Source organism: Chiloscyllium punctatum, chromosome 2 (assembly GCF_047496795.1).
Source record: "Chiloscyllium punctatum isolate Juve2018m chromosome 2, sChiPun1.3, whole genome shotgun sequence".
NCBI lineage: Eukaryota > Metazoa > Chordata > Chondrichthyes > Orectolobiformes > Hemiscylliidae > Chiloscyllium > Chiloscyllium punctatum.
Genome location: NC_092740.1, coordinates 46,428,372 through 46,455,851, shown reverse-complemented (window position 1 = coordinate 46,455,851; position 27,480 = coordinate 46,428,372). Strand labels below are relative to the sequence as shown.

The 27,480-nt window shown below is 40.2% G+C and overlaps 1 protein-coding gene across 4 annotated transcripts in view; it reads right to left on the bottom strand.

Annotated features, from left to right (window-relative positions):
- The window catches only part of mrps27 (mitochondrial ribosomal protein S27), a 97,581-nt gene that overhangs the window by 40,129 nt on the left and 29,972 nt on the right, over positions 1-27,480 (bottom strand). For all 4 annotated transcript variants that reach the window (XM_072581910.1, XM_072581920.1, XM_072581929.1 and 1 more), the window contains exons 5-6: positions 8,620-8,734; positions 1,163-1,241 (exon numbers count right to left, since the gene is read on the bottom strand). In XM_072581910.1, the coding sequence (XP_072438011.1) occupies positions 1,163-1,241; positions 8,620-8,734 (194 nt within the window). The remainder of the gene's footprint in view (positions 1-1,162; positions 1,242-8,619; positions 8,735-27,480) is intronic.

Genomic DNA, 27,480 nt, shown 5'->3' with positions numbered 1-27,480 from the left:
AAAGGGATCTGTTTAAATATTAAGACAGATGAGAAATTTTATTTCAGAAGATCAGGAGTCTTTGGAACACTCTCCCTCAAAAGGGCAAAGGCAGCTGATACATAGGACCATCATTACCTTCAGTTTCCCCTCCAAGCCTCTTATCATCCTGACTTGAAAACACATTGCTGTTCCTTTTCTGTTGCGAGGTCAAAATCCTGGAATTCCCTCCCTTGAGGGCATTGCCTATCAACCCATAGAAGGCGGACTGCAGCGGGTCAAGAAGGCAGCTCACCATCACCAGGGCAACTAGGGATGGGCAATAAATGCTGGCCAGCCAACGATGCCCACATCCCACAAATGAGTAAAAAAAGAGGGACAGAGTTCTTGAATACATTTCTAAGGCAGAAGGAAATAAATACTTGATAGGCAAAGGGTGTGAATGATTATCAGGGCGATTAAAATGCATGTGAAGAAGGGAGATCAGCCATGATGTTAATGAATGCTGCAGCAGCCTCAAGGAACTGAGGGCCCTACTGCTGTTCCTAATTTGTATGCATGTATAAAGTGCTGGAGAAGCTCAACAGGTCTGGCAGCACCTGTAGAGAAAGAGAAACACAGAGGGTGGAATTCTATAGAGACCCAAGCAATGTGGGCTATGGGAAACTGAAGGCAGAATCACGTGAAAAGTTCAACGGGATCTATCTTGACATTAGGGAGAAACCTGCTATATCTCTAATGCATTTGCCAAGTAGTACTCACTTACTGATGCTACAATTTGACTCATTAACATTCAGATTCCCGTCTTAATGAGTGGTGGATAGCAGCATGGACGAGTTGGACCGACGTGTCTGTTTCCGTGCTATACATCTCTATAACTCTAAGTTCAATATGACATGTCTCCACATGGAGGAGATTGGTGGAAATGGGCTGCCAGTTTGATGTGAGGTAAAAATGGGACATGAGCACTGGAGGGGAGGTGGTTATCTGGCAAATAGGCTAGATGTGGCATACTGCTAGAGGTGGATATTTAATAATTACTAAAGCATATGGTATCGTCAACCAATTTAAATCAATATTAATAACCAGAATCTCACAGATCATGAAATGTTAGCGCTTAATTCCAAGGTTAGACTTGTAGCACACTTCTGTCCTTTGTACAATAAACAATTTTCCCACTTACACTTTAGATCTTCCTCTTTAATAAAGGAGTCAATTAGTAGATTAAATGTGAAGTTGTCTGGAAAAATTCCATATTGTATCTGCAAAATAAATTGAAACATTGAACAAAGAGGATAATAAATCAACAACAACCAAATCAAGGAAGTTTACATTAAAAATATCTTTGCACTTAACATTTTCTGTTAAGCTGGCTCAGACAGCCAAGTACAGAAATGTTCTGAGTTAGCAATCCCACTCCATATGATATCCCTAACTGTCACATTTTCATTCCAGAGAAATGGGGATTGGACTGAGTCAGACCTGACTCAGTAGCACCACTCACTGTAGGGCAGATAGCAAGCCCTCTGGGTAAGGAAACCCAAATCCGTTTACTGAGACATATTACCCTATTGTACTGATGAATGCCAGTCCTCACATCTCATCCCTCATACATCCCATACCTCCTCTATAGCCAATCACCGAATATTCAATCCTCAGAAGCCACGCAATAGCAATGAGAATCCTTTGAAATGGCCATTTTAAAAAAACACCTCGATCAACTGAAGAAAATATTCAGTGAAAAATAAATCATACTGACAGCACGGTGACTCAGCACTGCTGCCTCACGGCGCCAGGGACCTGGCTTCATTTCCAGCCTCGGGTGACTGTCTGTATGAAGTCTGCACATTCTCCCCATGTCTGTGTGGGCTTCCTCAGAGTGCTCTAGTTTCCTCCCACAGTTCAAAGATGTGCAGGTTAGGTGAATTGGCCATGCTAAATCACCCATAGAATTCAGGGATATGTAGGTTTGATGTGTTAGTCAAGGAAAATGTAGAGTATAGGGGAATGGGTCTGGGTGGATTACTTTTCAGAGGGTCAGTGTAGGCTTGTTGGGCCAATTGGCCTGTTTCCACAATGTAGAGATTCTATGGTTCTATATAAAACTATCGTCCACTTATGAGGAAAAAGTCCCTTAAATTGGCTGTTTAGTTGCAAGAAAACAAATAAGCAACAACTATTGAGAAACTACAAGGACAGATGATCCTTTTATAGCCTCTTAAATTCATCAAACTGTGAACCCAACCTGGTCAGCTAAGTGATTCATAGCTTTTGAAACTTAGCCAAACATTCATAATAGTTGAAAAACAGTGACTCTAATGTTGACCCCCAGTAATGTATCTTACTCTAATCAGAAAACAACTGTTCATCAAAAGATGGCAGCGGAATAGGACGTTTCAGTTGGAGCTCATCCGTTCCATCCATTCTTTTTCTTTTCTGTTGCATTTTTTTCTCCTCTTCTCAGCCTCATGGTCTCTGTGCCTCCTAACCTGTGAACCTGCAGCATTGGTGCCTTCGAACCCCTTGCCTCCATGCTGACCCGAAGAGGCATCCTCTCTGCCTGGCATACCGGCCTGGTGTGGATGCCTCCTGGCCCTGCGTGGTGGTCTCTTGACCCAGCATGGAGATCTCCCAGCAGCCCATCATGGCAGTTTCTCGGCTAAGTATGGTCTCAGCGTGGACTTCCGTCTCAAGGTGACTCCAGAGCGATCCCCCAGCCTTGTGAAGCTTGGCACGATCTGGAGCCAAAGCCTAGTGAGAATGGGAGGCTAGATGCCAGCATGGACTGGATTGGAAGAGCTTTGTACTGAACTTTTTTTTCCTCTATCTTATAAATTATTCCTAATATCTGCAATGCTGGACTTCTTAATTGTCTATTTTTCCTGTAACTGTAACTGAAGAAGCTGTACCTCAGGGTCTTGTACTTAAGATGATGCCGTAAGCAGCAACGTGTACAGTTTTCATTGTATACATTTGAACACATGTGACAACAACGCTAATTCTAAATGGTTTTTCTTGTCAGTCAACATTGGTATGGGCAGATTTGTGCAATACAAATATCGCAGTGTCAGTCGTCTGCCAACATGCTACCTCCAATATCAATGTAAAATTTCACATTTGAAGCATGCTTCTAAAACAATAATTGACTGCAGACTGGCAGAGTTTTTACTGACAGGGTGCACCAGGTCTCAACTTTCGACTCTTTTACCGAGAGCTGCAATCATTGGTTCGCTTCTATTTCATTTCCTCACCAGGGAGTGTTTGCAATTCAAGCCCCATTCTCTTATTTGTGTGCTTTCTATTACAAAATTTGCTACAGTTCAACTTTTCGGGAGAAATGGATATAAGCTACAGAATCTGGTTGAGTTTGCCACAGTACTCCAGAAGGAACAAGAAGGGGGAAGATGAACCAAATGATAGAAAATTCAGTAACAAAGAACATAGAGATATAAGTACACAAACCTTTGAAAGGACAACTTGAGAAGGCTGCTAAAGTGAAGATAAAGAATCCCTTTAATAAAGTTTTATTAATGGAGGCACAGATTATAAAAGTGATCTTGAAACTTTTGAAACCACTGGTTCATCCTCATGGAAACAATGGAGCAGGAGCAGAACATTCCTGTGCTCTGTGTGCAATACTCTGTGTGCAATCTAACCTTTGTTCTATATAATCGAAGCAAGATTATTTTGCCCTCATGCTCAAATCCTCTGATGGTTCAATTCTAGACAACACCACTGATGAAGACTATTAAGCTGTGTGATGATGCAAAAGAAATTTACCAGAATGGTACTGGGTGAGGACTTATTTTTGCAGAGAATCTGGGCGCATTGGCTTTAGAGAAAAGGATGCTAACAGAGGATTTGACAGAAGCATGCAAAATCATGATTATGTTAACAGTAGGTGAGGACAGACCATTCTCATTGGAAGTAGGGTAAGTAGCAAGATGTTATGGGATATTCAGATGAGTTAGTGATAGCAATAGAAGTTGGGAGCGGTGGGGGGGCGGCGGGGGGATGTAATATTGATCAAGCAATCAATTACAGCAGTGAGGAGGGATGGTATCTTGCAAGGATTATCAAATAAGGCCAAATGAGTAGAGTTGAAATCAGATAAAGGGCAAACAAACTGTTAAGTGTGTACTATGATCAAACAGTCTCCAAACAGGGAGAGAGAGAAAAGACTAAATATGTAATCAAACTTCAAAGTAGTACAAGAATAATATAGCAGTAAATAGTAGGAATCTTAACTACCTAAGTATTCACAAGGATTGTTTTATGATGCAAGGTAGAGACAGAACAGTGGAGTTAATGAATCTGGAGTTAGATTTAAACTGCCAGCACAAGCACATTGCACTAAATGGACTCTTTTCAGTGTTTTATCATTCTGTCATTCTATGTGTCAAAAAGAATTCTAGGGACCATTACTATCAGTGTTTCATCAGTAATGAAAGCCTCCAGATTGTTATAAAAATTCAATTGTTTAGGGATTCAAAAGTTGCTGATCGTCTAAGAGTTAGATAACCTTGCCTCTACTGCTGTATTAAAACTAAATGCATCATTTATTGATGCATAAGTAAAGCAGAAAACAGATTCTCTATTCCAGCTCCTCCATTTATTTTAAATTATAACTAGTGGGCTGAGATTTTGCCTGGGCGCAGAGGCACACTGCCCCCACGTGAATCGCCATGCTTTGATTTTTGTTTGGAGGAAATCCAATTTGGCTGTGATATTTTGGGTGTTGGGAATGTACAGTGTGTATAAAACCCAGCTGTCCCAGCTGAGGTCAGGCTCCACATTGACGTAGGAGATGAAAATCTGATTTTCTCTCACACACTATTTTCTTTTGGTGGTTTTTGAGTCCCATTGAAAGCACACCAGGTTTAAGGACTTGTGATGCAAACAGAAAAATCGCTGAGGAGTTTGAAACCTTCTGAAAAGCGAAATATTTTAACACAATGAAATGGTACTGTTTGGTGTACTGTAATTTGGATGTGTTTTAATGCAGTTATTTAATCCAGGGATATGTGCAGCAAAGGTGAGTTGATGTTTACATTGACTGACATGTGTAATTACTCAGATGCATTATAGTAATTTTCCATGGAGAAACTAAAAGAATGCATTTTTAAAAATGTTTAAAAAAGGTCTTCCATTTTCACACTTTTGTCTGACTTCATCAGATGGCCAGACCCAGCTGCTTTAAAGTAAACCTTGTTTTTGAAGGGAGAAAAATGATTTGTATCCATTCACTAACAGCACTCTGCTTTGAAACATAAATGGATATCTGTTCAGTAGGTGCAGTTGGAAATCTTGTACAGATAGCGGTTCCATTATGACTGTTTGACTGGGATTCTAAAGCTGTGCAGGTGCACTTGTCGAGTGAAACTTTCAGGAGTACACAGTAACAAATCTGTCTTTTTGTTTCTTGTTTGATTACAAGCATAATAGGCTTAAAAGATTATAACTTTTCACTCTTTGGGTTATTTGGTTGAGTATCAACGACTGAATTTATATTTCTATTTAAATAGTAGAGGTCTAATGGTTTGCAACGGTTTTAAAATATTCTCCATTTTTACTGCACTCCTCCCAAGAACAATAAAATGTGCATTCTGGGTGAGTGCTTATGCAGGATGCATGGGTGACATTGAGGTGACATGGGTTATAGGGAAGGTAAATGGAATGCTGGCTTTTATTTCAATGAAGTATAAACTTAAGAGATCTTGCTAAAATTATACCTGCACCAGTCCAATCACAGTTGGAATCGTGTGAACAGTCCTGGGCCATTTATCTACGGAAAGTTATTGGAAGCATATCAGAGAAGGTTCAGTAGACTGAGACCAGGCATGGAGTAATTGTCTTCTGGGGAGAGATTGTTCTTGGAATGTAGAAACATGAGAGGCGATCCTCTAGAAATATAAAAAATTCTTCAAGGCCTTGGCTGGGTAGAAGTGGTTGTTCCCCCTTCTGGGAGAGTCTATCACCAGTGGGCATAATCTCAGAATATGGGGTGAGATGTTTAAGACAAAGATGAGAAGATATTTCTTCTCGGAAGGTGATGAACTTAAGAATTTATTTACCACAGAGGGCTGTTGAGGCTGGGTCAGTAATTATATTCAAGGCTGAGACTGTCACAGATTTTTGAACATTGAGGGAATCAAGGGTTATAGGGAAACTGCAGGAAAGTGGAGTTGAGGATTAACAAACCAGCCGCAATGTGAGCGAATGGTGCAGCAGACTTGATGGGCTAAATGATGGACTTCCAGTGTTATTGTCATATGGTGCCAGGGAGGTAGTAGGGAATGCGGTAGGTGGATGAGTGAGGATTGAGCCTTTTAAAAAGCTGAAGGTTGAGTATTGTTTTGCAGTACCCAGGCATCCCTTCTAGCCAGCCTGCCTTTGCGCATACTTAGAGTCAGAGATGTACAGCACGGAAACAGTCTGTTCGGTACCAACTCGTCCATACCCACCAGACCTCCTAAATTAGTCTAGTTCCATTTCCCAGCACTTGGCCCATATCTCTCCAAACTCATCCTATTCGTACAACAATCCAGATGTCTTTTAAATGTTGTAATTGCACCAGCCTCCACAATTTCCTCTGGTAGCACAGTGGTTCGGTGATTAGCACTGCTGCTTCACAGCTCCAGGGACCCAGGTTCAACTCCAGCCTCAGGCGACTGTCTGTGTGGAGTTTGCACATTCTCCCAATGTCAGCGTTTATTTCCTCCGGGTGCTTTGGTTTCCTCCCACAGTCCAAAGATGTGCAGTTAGGTGAATAGGCCATGCTCAATTGCCCATATAGTGTTCAGGGATGTGTAGGTTAGATGCATTAGTCAAGGCTCAATGTAGAGTAATGGCGTAGGGGAATGGGTTTGGGTGGAATTCTCTTCAGAGGGTTGGTTTGGACTTGTTGGGCCAAAGGGCCTGTTTCCACATGTCGGGATTCTAAGCTCATTCCCTACAAGCATCACCTCTGTGTGAAAACATTGCCCCTTAGGTCCCTTTTTAAATCTTTCCCCTCTCACCCTAAATCTTTGCCCTCAAGCAGTCCATTACCAATCACAAAGTACACTGTGAAAGTCCCTTGCATGTTCACATATGGCTCAGGTATGTATCTTGCAACCTGCAAAAGTGCACAGATCAAATATTCCCGAATCCAAACAAAACTTCAGCCCGACGAACCAGAGTCAGAAATTTTCCTTGTTTTGTAAACATTTAAAATACATTAAAACATTAAAAAGTATGTATTTTTAATGTGCAAATCCACTGTAGTGACCTCACATCACTCAGGGTTATTCACTGACGTCATTGCATAGCACAGTGCATGGTAATTTGGTAAAAAACAGATTAAAACTGACACTGGAAAACATATGTTTCACATATCAGCATAATACTTAGTCACCATGACAAACTGAACCATGTTTTAACTTTCTAACTGAAAATGTTATGACCATAAAAAATGCAAACTCTATATTCTGGTCTAAAATAAAATGCTTTAGAAGATAAATTGTTTTCCTTTTCAAATGCAAATATTGACTCAGCATTTGAAAGAAGTGAATTTGATTTTTTTTCTAAGTTTGCAGACAGAGAGCTAAATTCTGCTTGAAAACTAAAATGCATTAATGTGAAAAATGGCCAAGAGGTGCAGGTAATTGAGTGATATATTTTCGGTTGCCGTCCCTAAATCTTACTGGGCCATTTACAATGCCATTTACTTCTTTCCTTAGTTTCGCTATTCTCTCTATTCTGACTGTGAGAAAGTGCTCATTATTCTCTTGTCAAACAAAGTGGCAATCTCATGGCAGAAAGGAAGATCTAGACTATGATCTTTGAGCTAAAAATCCCCTTCAGGATGTTAGCAGGGACCTGTCAGAAAATATTAGATCTATTTATTACTAAAGGATGGAGTTCTGGCATATTACTCACAATTTGGCAGCAGCAATGTCACACATGATTAGAATTCCAATTTCCAACCTGCGTAAGCATCAAAAATCTTTCTCATCAAATGCTTCATGCTAGAATTCTCACAATTATTATAAAAAGCTGCTTCAGTGTTTTGATGAAGTTCAATGTGAGAAAAAATCTCTCACAAAGTGATCAGTCATTCTCCGGGAGCACATTTACCAACATTCTGATAACACCGTACTACCAATTTTCATAAAGACAAAGTTCTAACTCAGCAACCACATTGTGACTCAAAATGAGATAATGCTGCCTGTGTGATTGATAATGCCATACGGAATTACTTGCTAAATGACTAGATTCTTGCTTTGAATGGGAACATTTTCTGCTTTACTTATGTTATCAGTGTTTCTTTGCTGAACTCCATCTTGAGCATATACCAAAGGCTTAATTTAATGCACTATCATTTCTGTGATGAAGTTTAAATTAGTTTCTTCTAAGAACTACGAGATACATATAGAGGCCATAACTTAAAAATTATTTACTGAAAGGTCCAATCTTTAGAAAGAAGTCATTTCTGACAAATTTTCAGATCAATCCCAGTAACACTGGAACAGAATTAAAATATAACCTTCACCCATTCCAATTATCTTTTCATACAGTGATGCATTGCTCTTTATTTTCCTTAAAATGTTCCCCATTGCAATGTAGTGTTTATCCAACTAGATGGTTTACTAATTGTACCTGGTTTCTCACAGTGTGCAAGGCCTTGTCTCTCGCATCATACTTCAAGCACTGTCGAATCCAGCTATGGATAGTCCAATCTCTTAGATACCAGCAGTTTGGACTATGTCGAAACCTAAGATGTAAAATAAAAGTTACGAAGCCGTTCCATACATACATACAAACATACACATTAGGAGCAGGAACACACCATTCAACTCTGAGTCTACAAAGCATCGAAAAAGATCATGGCCGATCTGATTGTTATATCAAATGCACATTCCTGCCAACTCCTGATAACTTTTCAACACCTTGTTTAGCAAGAAACTATCTACCTCTCCATAAAAATATTCAATCAATCATTCTGCTTCCATCACCATTTGAGGAGAAGATTCAAAGGCTCTCAACCCTCAGAAAAACAGCTTTGTCTCATCTCTGTTCTAAATGGGTGACCCTTGATTTTTAAATAGCAATTCTTGGTTCTGGATTCTCTTCTTCATATCTAACCTGTCAAGACTCTTCAGAATCATAAACATTCTAATTAAGTCACCTTTTAGTCTTCCAAACTCAGCAGATCCAACATTCTCTCATAAGACAGCAATCCACCCCACAAAAATTCGACGTATAAGTCTAGTAAAGTCTTCTCTAAACCACTACTGACAAAGTTATGACCTTCACAATCTCTTAGATACTTGAACAGTTCATGCCTAAAAGCAGCAAGATCTGGATAATATTCAGGTTGGGCTGACAAGTAGCATTCACACCACACAAATGCCACACAATAACCACGTCCACAACAGGTAATCTGACAAGGGTCCCTTAACATTCAAGGGCATTACTATTGCTGGATTGTCCACTAACAACATATCAGAGGTCACCAGGGACTGGAAACTGAACTTCAAGCAGCCATGTAAATATGGCAGGTGCAAGAACAACTCAGGGATCAGGAATCCTGCAGCACATAATTCATCAAAGCCTGTCCACCATCTACAAAGCACAAATCAAGAGTGTGCTGAAAACTCCTCACTTGCCTGGATGAGTGCGGCTCCAGCAACAATCGAAAAGCTTGATGCCATTCAGGACAAAGCAGCCTGCTTGATTAGCACCAGATTACAAACTCGTTCTATCAGTGATGCACAGTAGAAACAATATCTGCAACATGTACTGCAAAATTCACCAAGACTCCTCAGACATCAACTTTCAAACCCATGACTACTACCACATAGAAGAACAAGGGGCAGCAAATTCATGAGAACGCTGCCAACTGCAAGTTCCCTTCCAGGTCACTCACCATCCTGACTTGAAAATACATTGCTGTTGACACTGTTAGTGGGTCAAAATCCTGTAACTCCCTCCCTAACATCACAGTGAGCCTATCCACACAAAATTGACAGCAACAGTTCAAGATGGCAGCTCACCATCACCTTCCACAGGGCAATTAGCAACAGGCAATAAATGCTACCCAGGCAGTGAAGGTCATTTTCCTAAATGAACAAGAGAAATCATAGTACCTAGTTTGATGTACATGTGACTTTAGACTCTAAAATTTCATTAACTCTTAACTGCTGTCCGAAATGCTTAAACAGTCAGTGAACTCCAGGGCAATTAGGAATGGGAATCAAATGCTGGTTCTTGCCAGAGACATGTATTTCCTATGTTCGAATTCCAAGAGCTAGGACAGACATGATCATAAGACCATAAAATGTAGGAGCAGAAGCAGTATTCAACAATTGATTCTGCTCTGCCATTTGATAAGATCACAGCAGATCTGAAGATCTCCAACTCTACTTTCCTGATGTGATGAATATTTGCTGTAAACCTCTGTGATTCCATCAGGGAAAGATAAATAAGTAACAAATGTGCATATGACTATTAAATAACTACATTTGCAATGCTGCTTTTTGACACCACCAGCATACAAATCCCTGAAAATGTAAAATAACTACGTTTTAATATAACCTGGGATTGAGAATAGGAGTCTCATAGAGTTGATAAAATGTGGCACTAGAAAAAGCACAACGGGTCAGGCAGTATCTGAGGAGCAAGAGAGTCTATGTTTCAGGCAGGACCCTTCCTGAGTCTTGCAGGGCAAAGCATCTGCTGAAACTTCTGAGAATCCACTCGACCTTCTGCTGTAACATCCTACCCCACCTCATGACAAAGAAGTAATATACAATGACTAAATACGGCCATTCACTTTGTTGTGGAGGAGAATGGTTCATGTCGTGTCTTGTGTCTCAGGGCTCTTTTGTGGAGAGATTGCTATTTGGTCTGTTCTAGTAGTTTGTGGCTTGTAATAGTTTCCATGTACCTAAGAGTGACTGCTGTCTGACCCTAATAAGTTTCTGCAACATTTACTTGCACTATTATATACAACATATTATAAGTACATCTCTCACTGGTACAGATTCTTCTGCTTTTTCCATTACCATTTAATTATCATAATCTTTCTCATTTTCAGGTTCTGCCAACTTAAGACATGAGTGTGAGAACATTACAGAAACTTTCCTACGTTTAATGTTGTACATAAAATATTCCCCAAGAGTGAGGCAACTAATGTCTGATGTACTTAAATCTGAGAGTTACTTCAAGCTGTTGAACAGGATTGCCAAGTTAGTATACTACCACATATTTATACGATAGAAATACAGAAGGCATGACTGCAAGCTGAAGTGGTTCTATAACATACATACAGCACAAACTACCTCAGTTTAATACAAATTTAAATTTTTAATTGCTATTGCAAAAATAGAGGAACATTTTCACCATTTTCTACTTGAAAAATTGTGCTTGTTGAGTTTATTAGACAGTAAAACCCAAAATATACTCAAATTACCCTTCAAATATTTATGTAATTTTATCCAGCCATTGATATTTCAAAATACATCTCTAAAACTATAAAACTGTAATACTCATCTACAAAGTGCAGCATTATTTCTGTAACAGTTTTTAAAGACCTGGAAGATAACAAGATGAGCAAAATGCAAATATTATGTAGGTTAGGATCAAAGTATTTCCAATGAAATTTGAAAGGGTTCAAAATATATTTACAAGGATGTTGCCAGGGTTGGAGAGTTTGAGCTATAGAGAGAGGCTGAAGAGGTTGGGCCTATTTTCCCAGGACTGTCAGAGACTGTTGGCTGATCTTATAGAAGTTTATAAAATCATGAGGATGGATAGGGTTAACAGTCAAGGTCTTTTCCCCAGGTTAGGGAAGTCAAAAACTGGAAGGCATAGGTTTAAGATGACAGGGGGAAGGTTTAAAAGGGCCCTAAGGGGCAACTTTTTCACGCAGAGAGTGATATGTGTATGGAATGAGCTGCTAGAGGAAGTGGTGGTGGCTGGTACAATTCTAATATTTGAAAGACATCTAGATGGCTCTATGAATAGGAAGGGTTTGATAGGATATGGGCCAAGTGCTGACAAATGGGACTAGATTAATTTAGGATCTCTGGTCGGCATGGGCTGTTTGGGCCGGAGGGTCTGTTTCCGTTCTGTGCATCTCTGTGACTCTATGACTCTAAATGGGTTACTGAAGTTTTAGTCTCAACTTCTGGAATGGATGTTGTTAATCTGATTAACGTGGCACAGTAGTAGTGTCCCTACCCCTGGACTGGATTCAAGTCCCACATGCTCTGGATGTGTGTAATAACATTGCTGAATAGGTTGATGAGGAACATATGAAAAAAAAGCATATAGTAGCTTAAAAAAAACAGTCACGCTGATTTTGGCAGTGGGATGGTCACACAGTTGTGTGTAATAGCACTCCAGAGGATATAAAAAGTATTGAAATGAGAGGGCTCTTGTGGCAGTATCTCTAGCTCTGAGCCAGGCTGCCTGGGTTCAAGTCCCCCAAAATGCCCAGAAGGGGTGTAAAACCACCTTTGAACAGGATGATAAAGAAAATATTTATATAGAAATGAGAGGTCAATGAAGTAAAGCTGAGCTTTTAAGTTATTGCACAAATAATGCCAGATTTTGTCCCAACATTCGAAGTTTTCACCTCAAACACATACTTGGCAGTAGTAGTGACAATATGATGGTAAATTAATATGTGAGTAATATGTAGCTTTCCTCATACGAACTTATGAGATATAAATTCTAAGCATTTAATCTTGAGATATCCTGAAAAGATAGCAGGCTTCCACTTTCATTGACATAGGAATCACAATCCCCACCAGAGATACATCTACTCCAGAGATGTTTGCGAAAATAATGTTGTGCATCAAAGATGCTAGCTGGTGATCTAGGATATAGTTACAATAGTTCTGCATGGATTCCACTTTGTGTAAATTTTATGGCCGACAGTCATTTGTAGCAGAGTTTTCCCCAGAGACGTCTAAGCTCTGCCACCAGCCTCAAATAGGATCAAAAGGACTGCATTGTGTAGAAACATTCATTCATTGCAATTTCCCTTTGGAGCATCCGATTAATAGTTAGTGGTTGGGCACTCAAAAGGTGGAGATGAAAATGTGTTGCTGGAAAAGCACAGCAGGTCAGGCAGCACCCAAGAAGCAGGAATCTTCTTCCTGAAGAAGGGCTCATGCCCGAAACATCGATTCTCCTGCTCCTTGGATGTTGCCTGACCTGCTGTGCTTTTCCAACAACACATTTTCAGCTCTGATCTCCAGCATCTGTAGTCCTCACTTTCTCCCACTCAAAGGTGGAGGGCCAGTCAGAGATCTTCCAGCCTGAAAGCAGCAGAAGGAAACCAAAGTAGGTGAGGGGCAGAAACTTTCAAAACCTTTCCAAATTTTTTATTGTTTTAAAATAAAAAATGACTTTTACATGTGGCCACAACTTCTCTTCAGGGTGCCCAGTGCTGGCTGCTGGACTCAGACAGAGAGAGGGGCAAAGAGGACCTTAGTGTTGGCCTGGAGTGCTAGCCCCTTTTTTCTGCCATTACTTCGAAAATCTCAGTGTATCATCCACGTCATGAATATATATTCTAAATAATTTGGACCCTAGCACCACTCAGCGTGGCGTTTCACTAATTACAGGTTGCCATCCCGAAAATGTCCCCTTTATCTCAAATCTTAGTCTTTTAGCCAATCCTCTATACTTGCTAATATTACCCCCAACACTACAGGTTCTCATTATAATAAGTTGCCGTACATACGGTGCCTTATTGAACACCTTTCAAAAATCCAAATATGTTGCATCATCTGGTTTCTCTTGATCTATCCTTCTTGCTACCTCCTCAAAAGAACTCTACTAAATTTGGCAGGCACGATTTCCCCTTCATGAAGTCATGCTGACTCTGCCTGTTTATATTATGTATAGTTTATGAACAGAGGTTTGGTCCTCTTATCTAAGGAAAGATACACTGACATTGAAGGCAGTTACAAGAATGTTCACTAGATTTATTCCACATGGAGAGGTATTTTCTTAGGAAGAGAGAAATTGAGTAGGTTTGACTCATGCTCATTGAAGTTTCAAAGAATCAGAGGAAAAGTTATTATAACATACATGATGTTTAGGGGGATTCACAGGGTGGATATAACGATGTTGTTTCCCCAAGTGAGAAAGATCAGGACCAAAGGGCACAATCGCAATGTAAGGGGTTGCCCATTTAAGTCAGAGGTCTGGAGGATTTTGTTTGTTTATCTCAAAGTTGTGTATCTGGGGAATTCTTTATTATGGAGGGCTCTCGAGGCTGGGTTGTTAAGTGTATTCAAGGCAGGGATAAACAAATTTCTGATCAGTAAGGAGACCCAAGGGTTACGTCAATTTGGCAGGAAATTGGAGTTGAGGGTTATTAGATCAGCCATGATCACACTAAATGGTGGAGCAGACTGGATTGGCCAACTTCTTATGACCTAAACGTACAAATGTGAAGATATTGGCCTTTGTCTAACTGCTGCTGACAAGATTAATCATGAATAATCATTAGTTTGACAAAGAACATTGATGAAAGGAATGCAGTAGCTGGTGTCTATCTGGTATTTAAGAGAGATAAAGTATCAGATACAAAAAAAAACAGGCTAACACAATTCAGGCTTAGAGAAAAGGAGACTCAGTACCAGCTTGAATAAAAACAATACTGAAGAATGGAGAACAGCAAGTCAGTCAAACCTATAACTTCTGAAGGTAGCTGATGCTTGGGAACACCACTCACAGCATTCCCTCCAAGTGATGTAACACCCTGATTTGGAACTCTACCAATGTTACTTCTGTTAGTGGGTCAAAATCCTGCAACATCCTAATAGTAGTGTGGATGTGCCTGTACCAAATGGATCGTAATGGTTTAATAAGGAGCCTCACCCTTGCTAGCAATGTTCTCATTCTAAGATTGAATAAGGAAATGTTAATTTTTAAACTGTCATATGATACTCAGTGGTGTTCTCCAGGATTCAGTGCCTAGGACCAGTATTGTTCTCACCCTATATAAAAATGATATAAATGTTGGCATACAGAGTTAAATTTCAAAATTTACCAAAGATACCAAAGTTAGAGATGTAGTAAATGAGGATGATAGTAATTGAATGCAACATAAAGATAAATACATACATACAACCAGAATGGACAATGCAACCATAATTCTAAAGAGTGTACAGCGACAGAGGGATTCATAAACACGGATGTTTGAAGGCAGCAGGACATATTGAGAGTATTGTTAGCAAAGTATATTCAATCTTGGATTTCTTAAACAGAAGCACTGAGTACAAAAGCAGGAAAATTGCTGAGAAGAGAATCATGCTGCCAAAGGGTTTTGGTGGTGTGTGGTCTACCTCAAATCTGGAAAGGAAAAGTGCCACAGAAATCTGAATAATGGGCTAAGAAAGCCATTGCATGCTACAACCATGCAGTAATTATGAGACAGTATTTTCCATGAACAGAATGGAATCATCATCAGTCCAAAAATATATTCTACATAAGCATACAACTAAATGTATGAATTTCTCTGCCACTGTGATGGCACGTATAATAGGCTGTACACCCCCATGGCTGATGAAATCAAGTAGCATGTTCCTTCAGTTGTCCTTCAGAGGCAGAATACAGACCATGCTCGGCCAGTCCTTGTCATAAAACGCAAAGCACAACTACTTTTAGATGTGATTGTGAGATTGAACATCACAGCTGAATAACCCGGTGCACTAAAATTACACCGAAAACTGATTTGAGATATTGAATTAAGGTTACGAAATGACTTATTTACACTTGTTAAAAACAAAATAAACAGGAATATGTTCTCCACAGACAAAATGTTTATGCTCAAGTGTTTTTTTTTCAATAACTACACTGCTTTCTCCAAGGCATTGCCATGGCTCATCAAAAACAAATTAGTAACCAATCAGCATTCTTTTTCTTCTGTCATGTAAGTTGTTGTGATTAAAATTTTATATACTTATATTCATCCAAATGAAGATGAAATTCTTTGTGACACATCTCTCTTTCAGCAATATTCAAGGTCTGTATTAAAGGTCAAGATAACGTCACCATAGGTTTACCAGATCAAAGGGCTGTTCTCTCATTAGACGGAGTTAACCTGAGGGTCACCACACTTCAGGTGAGGTGAAAGATTGAAAAGGAGAGTCCTTCATGGTAACCTCAGCCAATGTAGGAACTGAACCCATACTGTTGGCGTCATGCTACATCCCAAACTAGCCATCCAGCCAACTGAGCTAATGAGCTGATGGCTACCATGGCTTGAAGGTACTTAAATCCCCACTCCTTTAAATATAAAAAGCTGGCAGATGTTTAAAAAATGTGCTGCTAGTCTATATTGATGGTTAGGCCATTTGGTGTAAGTTGGAACATTCAATTGTGATCTTTTCCTGTACGTTCAATAGATTGCAATGTTGCAATTTCCCCAGGGATACTATTACAGTTCAGCCTATTATGAATACTTCATTGACTTTCAAAGCTCTAAGCACCAGGGACGGCAGTGGTCAGCACTGCTTCCTCACAACACCAGGGACCCAGGTTCAATTCCAGCCTCGGGAGACTGTCCATGTGGAACTTGTATGTTCTACCTGATGCTGTGAGTTTCCTCTAGGTGTTCTGATGTCGTCCCAAAGTCCAAAGATACGCAGGCTAGGTGGATTGGTCATGCTAAATTGCCTGTAGTGTTCAGGGACATGTAGGTTAGCTGGATTAACCATGGGAAATGCAGAGTTGCAGTGATAGGCTAGAGGGGTAAGTCTGGGTGGGATCCCCTCTGGAGAGTCAGTGTAGACATGTTGGGCCAAATGACCTATTTCCACACTGTAGGGATTCCATAAATCATGCCTTAGGAGGTGAGGTTCACAATATGATTGACAACTTTAAGAGCTGTCTTTGGTGGCTGTCACACAAAATAATATATTGCTTTTAAAATAGATTGACCACTTGTGCGGAATTAAAATCTTTGTATGTTATTTTTAATATTGTTTGGTGGGAAGCGAGTATTGATGGGCATTCACTGCCCATTCTTGATTGCCTTTGCAACTATAGTCACCATAAGCAAGAACTGCTTTCAATTCCAGATCACTAATTGAATTTAAGTCCCATCTGTTGTCATGACAGAATTTGAACCCACATCCCCAGAGCATTAGCCTGGGTCTCTTTCCCACATTTTTCAAGGCTGAAAAATGCCTTCCGAACTATTGCTCACTACCTGCCTAGTGTGCTCCTTCTGTGTGGTGGTCACCCATTCCCTATCGTGCCTATACTTCCATAGGCTGAAAGGTATCCACATCCTGAAAGGCACCACCCATGAATCTTTTAGTTCTGTGAGTGCTCCAGTGCTCTGTAGACGTGGTGGGGTGGTTGGCGTCAGTAGTGGTTTGGAACTAGTGAAGGATAAGTGGGTCTACAGTCTTGTCTCCTGGGGATGTCAGGTCAGAGCCTGGGATCTTGCTGAGGTGTAATTAGGGGTGTGTGAGGTAAATATGGGGTCAGTTAAATAGTTGCACAGGAGTTAGACTGTGTATTTAATGGTCTAACCTTTCTTTTTTAACTATTTAGTTAATTTAATCAAACCCTCAAATTCACTGATTTAAACGCAAGTTTCCAAAGGGTTCTGGGTATTGGGGAATTGCCCAGTGGAATCTTGTGATTCCTCAGAAATTCCTTTGGAGTTTGCTTTCATAAGAATTTTGCAGTATCCCCATGTGCAACACCCAATAATGTGGGAATAAAAACAGTCTGCCCAGTAGAAAATCTAGTTATGATTAAAGATTAGATAGTTCAACACTGGGTTTTGCAATGGAGTTTGGTGGGAAGAATGGTTTTAAACAACTGATAAAATACATCACTTTCTGCAGTATATTTCCACAAAAAGTGCCAGTTTGTAACAAATGCAGACAAAGGCTCAAATGAAATACTTATTGACAGTAGTCTGGGTCACACTGCAGCAGTGGTGAGTCAGAAGCCTCAAGCGATATTGTACCGGCACTTCGGTTCATGACTGGTTCTTCTGTATGAATTAATACATTTTCCAGGTTATTTGAAAGATCGTGAACTTATTTTTGCTGCTGGCATTAAACTATAACTCTAAATTGCTTGCAGGTTTTAAATGAGATATAATCAAGTGTAGAGTTACTTATATTCAGCAACATTGGCACTTTGATCATTATAAGAACCTCAAATCTTTGGTTTAAAATCTTTTGTCCAGCAACAACATATTCCTTGCGAAATTAAGGTTCCTTCTCTTATTAAGCAGTCTCTCGCACCTGACTACAATCCACTTCATTATGACTTAATATTTTCAATAAATTGAGGGGTGTTAAATCTCATTACTTTTAAGCTTTGTTTTTTGGAGTAAACTCAAAACCATATAATTATTCCTTTCAAGACCACTCTCTGGGTTGCAAACAGATTCCATGCTGAGGTATGTTTGTAAGTTGATTTTAATGCAAATTGGAACACAATGCAAAACAACATAAAATAGCTGTTCATAGCTATGAAGAAATGTTTGCATGTCAGATCCTTAAAATATTATTACTGGATCTCATTCAGAAGTACAAGCATTCCTAAATCAGATATTCATAAATCAGTGCTGCCTATAAGAGTTTTGTATTCCAATAGGAAATAAATTTAAGGTAAGAACAAGTCTGAAATGTTGCTTCACTCTCGCTCTGACTTGCAAGTTTCTATAATCCAGCTTACTATTTCTAATGTTTTGCAGCTAATCCTCAAATCTCCTACCAATGGTCATCAAGCTGCATAATGTGGAAGTTTCTTTCTACTCCTTACCTGTCAGTCGGGGGTCGGTGAGCTAGGTTGGCTGGGCAGCTGGTTTGTAATGCTGAGTGATGCCAACAACGCAATTTCAATTCCTGTGTGAGCGAAGGTCACCGTGAAGGTTCCATCTTCTCAACCTCATCTCTCGCCTGAGGCATGGGTGACCCTTGAGTTAAACCACTCCCAGTCATCTCCCTCTAATGAGAAAGCAGCCCTAAATATGATTCTCTGGCTCTATGACTTTACTTCTACCTATGACACATTCAAATCAAACCTTCCTGTAACTCTTGGAATCCCTGCAAACAGGTTTCCACACATCTCCACAGAAACAGCCTTAACAAAATCGAATGAGACATTGATAAATTATTTTTCCTCATGGTCCTCTAGTTCTCTGCAGCCTCTGAAAGAGTCAACTATATCTTCCTCTGACAATGTTTAGTTCCATGAAACTAATCTTGCTCGCTTCTAGGCTTTCATATTTGAAAGTCACACAAGTTCTTCAGCATTGACTTCTTGAATGCTGCCTGCAGAGTTCCTGAAGGAGCCAACCATGTCCCCTTTCCTTTCCTGGTTCAATGCAAAGTCAGGGTCACCTACTGCATATGCTGTTGATACCTATCTCAACCTATCCAGCACCATCACGACTTATTGGTTGCCTTTGTGCATTCATCATGGTTGGATCACTGAATAACTACACTTTTCTGAGCTAAGTAAACCAAATCTTTACCTTAGATTCTTTTCTCCCCCAAAAAGCTGATCCCTTCACCCATTTAATGGCTCAGGCTGAAACATACTGTTGTCAGTATCATAGTCAATCTTGAATTGAGATTCCAATTTCATATCCTTTCTCTCAAAATTACTTCTCATTTCCACCTCCAAAATGTCTCTCTTCCTCAGTCCATCTGTCACTTCCCAAAGTGAGTATTCCAATGCACTGATATTCTATACTTTATGCTCTGTAAACTTAAACTCACCCTCCTGGCCTATGTGTGACTCCAGACCCACAGCAATGCGGTCGATTTTTAACTGCTCTCTGGGTATTTAGTGATAAACATTGGCCTGGTTGGCGATGCTCACATCCCATGAATGAATAAAGAAAAATAAAACTGCAACTGCAGTGGTGCAGAAGGCAGAAAAACAACACCTTCTTGATAGCAATTAATGGTGGGCAATAAAATTCTGACCAAGCCAGTGCTACCCATATCCCATGATGAGAGTGCATCAATGATTCAGCCTCAGCTGAAGGCGACTACACTGCCATTCTAAGGGGACTTTTGGCACAAACACACAGAAAGGCTGCTTGTCAGTATTGGAATGCCTTTGAAGTACATTTTGCTCTACTGCACACTGAGCAATGTAATACCGACAGCATGACCCAGTTGCCTATGCGGCAAACACACTGCATATGCACTGCCCCAGAAGCTGTCTGCTCCTTATTTCTGTCACAATGCTGGTTTGGTACAAGGTTACTTTGCCCTTAGGTTTTTTCAGAGCGGGGGTAATTGGCCAGGGTCCATTGTATCTGAAGTTTGAATGGTTCATTGGGGCGTTGTTGTTTACCTCAACAGATAATGCTTCAGGCCAAAAGCTTGAAAGGTCTTTTGAAATCCTCAAGGGCGCGTGGCCAGCTCTCTAGCTGTGCAGTTCAATTCAGTTCAGGAGAGAGTTGAGTAAGAGTCATGGGGAAACTGGAAGCTTCTCTCTCTTCTTCTGCCCCTCTGATTTCAAACTGGAAGTTGCCTGTGCCTTTTTTTGCTGTTTGTGGTAAGGGATGTGTGTATATGTGTGTATCGTGTGTGTTGCGAGTATTTTCAGAACAGCATCAGTAAGTCAGGTTTAGATAGAATAAGTTATCCAGTATTCTGTTTTCAGTTATTTGTGTTTCATTCTGTAATTGTGTAAATAAATTTTGTTTGTTTAAAACTTGAGAGTCAAACCAGCTAATTTACTCCTGGAATATCCATCATACACTTAGTTAAAAGCAAATAGCAAAGCTATTGTCTGGGCTACATGCTTAAAAATATTTTGAGGGGTCTGGCCTAGTCCACAACATTTTGAAGTAAAGATCTTCAACACCTTATGTACTATAGTATTCCTTTCATTTACACCTGGCGTAAAGGCGAACCATAGTCTTGGAGGACCATAAGGCTGCTGTCTCATTGCTAGGGGAGCTGTGCTGGAGGAAGCAGGACCTGAAGACTGTGGCAGCGGGAGGCCATTTGGTTCTGGTGACTGTGCAGGAACTCTAAACCTGAAATACTATAGATGGGTATCTATAGTAGCAGGGGTGGCGAAAGTATAGGATATAACAAAGCCAAATTTTAATATTTGTTATTTATGATACCTTCTTAGATAGGTAGATAGATTACTTACAGTGTGGAAACAGGCCCTTCGGCCCAACAAGAATACACCAACCCTCCAAAGAGCAACCTACCCAGACCCTACATTTACCCCTTCACCTAACACTACAGGCAATTTAGTATAGCCAATTCACCTAACCTGCACATTTTTGGACTGTGGGAGGAAACCGGAGCACCCAGAGGCAACCCATGCAGACACGGGGAGAATGTACAACTCCACATAGACAGTTGCCTGAGGTGAGAATTGAACCCAGGTCTCTGGTGGTGAGGCAGCAGTGCTAACTACAGAAAAGGGGCACTACGTGTGGTTTCAAAATTCCTTGACTAACGAAGGGGGATAAAAGTACCAGGGATCTTACTCTCAATCACTATTCAATAAGCTGCTTAAAAAAGTAAGTGAATTATGCTTCAATATATTAAGGAGGCAAGATTATTTTATATTGCAAGCTCTCAATATCTATAACATCTTCACAGCACTGGGATGTAGGAGTCACTGGTTGGGCCAGCATTTATTGTCCACCTAATGCTCAGAGGGCAGTTGAAAGTCAATTACATTGCTGTGGGTCTGGAGTCACATGCAGGCCAGACCAGGTATGCACAACAGTTTCCTTCCCAAACAGGCATTAATGAACCAGGTGGGTCTTTATGACAATTGATAATGGTTGCATGGTCAAGCTTAGGGTATCTTTATATTCCAGACTTTTAAAAAAATTTCACCATCTGCTATGGTGAGATTCAAACCCATGACCCCAGAGCATTAGTCTGGATTCTGGATTACTACTACAGTGACATTACCACTATGCAACCACATCCCCTATACCACATGGACTCTAAGTAGTTCAAGAAGGCAGCTCACGAGTACCTTAAGAGCAATTGGGGATGGACAATAAATATGGCCCAGCAAGTGCTGCCCAAATCCAGTGAATTAATAAAATCTGAATCACTCATCAGAGCAAGACTCACACAGTTTCTTTCTTCGTTTCTAATGGCAATGTTTTTCAAGTTTCTTAGTAAAGATCTCTTGGCCCATAAGTCTCCTATACAATAATAATACATTCCTGAAATATCTCAAAGTGTTGCACACAATCAATTCCTTTTGGAGCACAATGACTGTTCTTTAGGGAAACACAGCAGCCATGTCTCACAAACAATAAATATGACAAATGAACTGCTAAGCTGCATTTTTGGCAGTAATATTCTTCTTAAAGATACTGTGAATTACAAGAGAAATAAAATTAAATTTACAGCATTACTTCTGGGTTACTAACTGGAACCTCTAACTCCGAAAACAAACACTTCAACACTCCCTTTGCTGAGGACTTATTATAGTTCTAGCTATTAATGTCAGAATTGAAATATTTCACTTGTGAAACCTCTGATTAATCACTAAAGGATTAATAGCTAAAGGATGGTTGAGATTAAAGACTCCTGTTTCAAACTTTCCTTTGGATGGAGTTTGTACCCTCAAGTCAAACAAGAGGGTGGGTGGCTGATTGGAAGTAACCATTGCACACAGACTAGGAGCTTATTGTGAAGTTTAGTGTTCACTAAGTACAAAGAACTATGGTATTGGTTGACTTACTCAATACAAAGCGCAAGGTAGGGGAGAATTTTAAAATTAATCCACAGGATGTTGACATTGCTGGTTCTGGCAGCATGTGTTGGCCTTATGACTGTGGTGGAGCACACCCGACTTGTTGAACTTCTGTAGTTTTTGGGGTAAAGGTAATTCACAACGCTGTTAGGAAGTCCAGGATTTTTACCCAGGGACCGTGACGGAATGGCAACGTATCTCTATTTCAGGATGGCCTTGTATCTGCTGCCTTTGTCCTTATAAGTGATAAAGGTCCCAAATTTAGGTGTTGTCAAAGGAGCCTGGGTGAGTTGCTGCAGTTCATCTTATCGATGATATACAAACTGCAACTGTAAGTAAGTAAAGGAAGGAGTGAATAGCAAGTTTTGAGAAGTTTTGTAGCTCAGGTTGAGTTCTGGATGTAGATTTGCTCACTGAGCTGGAAGGTTCGTTTTCAGATGTTCCATCACCATACTAGGTAACATCTTCAATGAGCGTCCGAATGAAGCACCAGTGGTGTAGCCCGTTTTCTACTCAAACAGAGGCTCACTGAAGATGTTACCTAGTATGGTGATGAAACGTCTGAAAATGAACCTTCCAGCTCAGCGAGCAAACCTACATCCAGAAGGAGTGAATGTTGAAGATGCTGGTTCAATAATGGTGACAAGTTAGGAATATTCAAACAGGAGTAGAATATTTATACCCTCAAGTTTGTGTTGTTATTGAGTTAGATCTGGGTAGATCTATATCTCAATACTATTTGCCTGTATTGAGATAAACACTAATATTCTAGGCGCTTTTAATGATTTCTATTCATCAGCGCTAAATTTACATCATTTTGAAAATGGAAAGAGATTGAAAATGTGTTGTTGTATACTGGGGCCTAGAATGTTGTGACAAATATAACCTGGACAAATACTCCACCATCATTTCATTGGCAATGCGTTCAGGACATCGACCCAAAGTACACCACTATAATTGATCTCACTAGTTTTCAAGCAAGGACCAAATGGAGGGGTGGAAAGAAGACAGAGTTTACACCAGTAAAATTAATGATAAAGTCCTGACGAAGGGTTTCAATCTGAAATGTTGACTTTCCTGCTTCTCAGATGCTGTTTGACCTGCTTCGCTCTTCCAGCTTCACATCTATTGACTGCGACTTCCAGCATCTGCAGTTCTTAATGGTATCCTTTCAAGCAATAAATTTTGGTTTTTAACAGCTATCTGATGCAACAGGCTATGGAATGTATACATAGACTGCAAACTCGGAATAGTAATCCAGGGATTCTTAGCTAATGTTCTGGGGAGAGGGGTTCCAAGTCCATCACAACAGATTGTGAAACTTGAATTCAATTAATTGGATTTAAAAGATAGTTTAGTTGTGACCATGAAAGTACTGAATATTAAATAGCATCTGGTTTAGAAATGTCCTGTACGGATGGGAAATCTGCCAGCTTTATCAGGCTTGCCTCACATGAGATTCCAGACCCACAGCAATGTGGCTGAATCTTGAATTCTCTCTGAAATGGTCTAGCAAGCCACTCGCTTATACCTAACTTCTACCAAGTCTGTTAAAATGAATGAAAACAAATAGACCGTTGACCAAGGCACCAAAAATGACAATGGTACACACCGCCCTTTTATCCTGAAAATCCTCTTTACTAATGTTTTGAGTCCTGTACAAAAATTGGCAAAACTGTCCTGCAGTCCAGTCAAACAGATGCCTGATATTCCTGAACAGATATGTGGAGAACGATGGTGTCTCAGATATCAACATTACCATTCTTGGTAGGTCCCACCAACAGTATAGATCAACCAGAGGAGGTGATACAGTTAGGAAGTCTCATGGTATTAGGTTAAACATGAATAAGGTGGATATGAACATGCTGATCACCACTTCACTCCTCGGCTGATGACTCAGTACTCCTCCATGTTGAGCAGCACTTCGAGGAAGCACTAATGGTGGCAAGGTTAAAAAATGAACTCTGGATGAAGTTCTTCAATATCCATCACCTTATTCATGTAGCACCATTACTGCCCAAGCTGGCCAAGCCCCAAAGGACATCAACTGCTAGACTGAATTCTGATGAGGGAAACATCAAGGAGGAAGAAACAAATCTTGATCTTGTCCTCCCCAATCTACCCGTAGCAAGTGCATTAAATTTGGGCATCCATCTTAGGATATCATCTGCAGCATTAGAATTGTATTCAACTGTAATCTGTAACCCCATAACCTAGCATATCCCCATTCTATCTTAACCCCAGGTCAGTAGATAAATCATGTTTCAATGAAGAGTGCAGGAGAGCATATCAGATATATGTTAAAAAATGATGAATCACTGTGACGAAGGTAACACACAAACAGAAACAGAAGTAGGCCATTCAGCCTCTCAAGCCTGATCCATCCTTCAGCGGCTGATGTGTGGCCTAAGTCCATATACGTGCCTTTAACCCATATTCCTTAACATCGTTGCCTAACAAAAATGTATCTATATCAGATTTAAAGTGAACAACTGATTCAGCATCCCCAGCCATTTGTGCAGGAGATGTGCAAATTTACCACCCTTTATGTGAAGAAGTGCTTCCTAACATCTCTCCCAAATGGTCTGGCCCTAATTCTCAGACTGTGTTCTCTTAGTTCTAGAATCTCTAACCAGTGGAAATAGTTTATTGTTATCTATTCTGCCTTATCTTGCTAATATCTTGAAGATTTTCATCAGTTCATTCCTTAACCTTCTAAATTCTGGAGAAAACCGCTTCATTTGCATAGTGTCTCCTCATAATTTAAGTCCTGAACTCAAGGTTTCTTTCTTATAAACGTACATTACACTCCCTCAAACATGTCACTAACATGTCTCGTCAGGTCATCCTGCTGAAGGACTGTTGTTTAGCATTTACTTTACTTTGGACAGGCACACAGTAATGAAACAATATAGTTCACCAAATTGAGGAATCCCTGGTTCTAAGGTGGCTAATGGCAGGGGGGAATGGATGGATGTGTCTGGGCCTACTGACTGTGATAATAAGATTACATTACAGACAGTGTGGATACAGGCCCTTCGGCCCAACAAGTCCACACCGACCCTCCGAAAAGCAACCCACCCTACATTTACCCCTTCACCTAACACTACAGGCAATTTAGCATGGCCAATTCACCTAAACTGCACATTTTGTTTGGACTGTGGGAGGAAACTGGAGCACCTGGAGGAAACCCACGCAGACACAGGGAGAATGTGGAAACTCCACACAGACAGTTGCCGGAGGCAGGAATTGAACCTGGGTCTCTGGCGCTGTGAGGCAGCAGTGCTAACTACTGTGCCACCATGCCGCCCCAATGACTTTTTCCATTTCTTAATTTGATTACCTGATAGTGCTCATTCTGTGTCACTGCATTAATGCTCTAAATTGTTCTTTGATAATGACATCAGTCCTGTTGTAAACAGCATCAAAGGTTACAGAACAGAATTTGAACTGCTTGCAATCCCTCCAAATGTAAAAATAATGTCTGCTTGACATTTAAATGAAGAGACCCCGTGTTGAGAGTTGGTTTAAAATGCTACACAACAGAAAGCAATTCCACAACCAATAATCAGGTCTAAGCCTGGCAGTCCTGCCACATTTGATTGCAAATGGCCAATTTAACAAATCACTGAACAAAGGGTCCAGGTTTATACGCATCTTCAATTATGGGAGAGGCCAGCTCATTAATCTAAAAGGCAAGGCTGAAGCATTTCAAATAATTATCAGCCGTAAATGCCAAGTGAAAATTACAGAGCGATCTAAACATCACAGGTAGTTACAATGGGGGACATTAATTACTCATCTATCAACTGGGATAGTACTAGCATAAGGGATAGTGAGGGACAAAAATTCTTAAATTGTGTACAGAGTAACTTTTTACAGCTGTCAGTATCCAAATCAACAAGAATAGAGACACTGCTAAACATGGTTCTCAGGAATAAGGCAGGTCATCTAGATCAAGTGAGAAAGGGAAATATTTAGGAAACAGTGATCATTCTATAATACGTTTAAGATGGTTTTGGAAAATAACACTGGTCAATCAACAGCAAAAACACTCAACTGGTGGAGAGTAGACTTCAGTGGGGCAAGAATACAGATAAGCCAAACAGAATGGAACCACCGATTAGCAGGAGAAACAGTGGCTGAACAATGGACTACTTTCGAAGAGCATATTCCCTCAAAAGGGATAAATAGGAAAAATAAATCAAGCGCTTTGTGGATAACCAAAACAAAAAAAAACAGATAGAAATGACTTCAAAATCCTGGCACACTCCTTAATGACATTACACCTGCACAAAATGGATTGAAGTGGTTGAAGAACTCAGCTCATCACCACCTTCTCAACGGCAACTAGGGAGGTAATAATATGCTAGTCAAGTCAGCAATTAATTAAATAAAAGATGAAGCTCCAAGTAGTGAAGGGAGGGCTGATGCACTTTGTAAGCAAGAACATACAGCAACAATGTAAAATGAAGAGTACTATTTTAAAGTGTGTGCAACAGCAGAGACACCTTGGTCCATACACCATTAAATGTGGCACAGACCTGTTAGTAATGCATACAGTGTCCCAAGGATTGTTGAAGGAATGGCCACACTTTTTAAAAGCAAGCTATCAGCATTTACTGTTAGCTGACAGTAGTGTTATATGTTCAGTTAGTGGAGGAGGTGTAGCTGCAGATGAACTGGCACCAAGATGTGTGTACAGAGTGACATCCGGCCAGCCAACAAGCAGCTGACTAGTCTGTGAAGTGATGATGATTT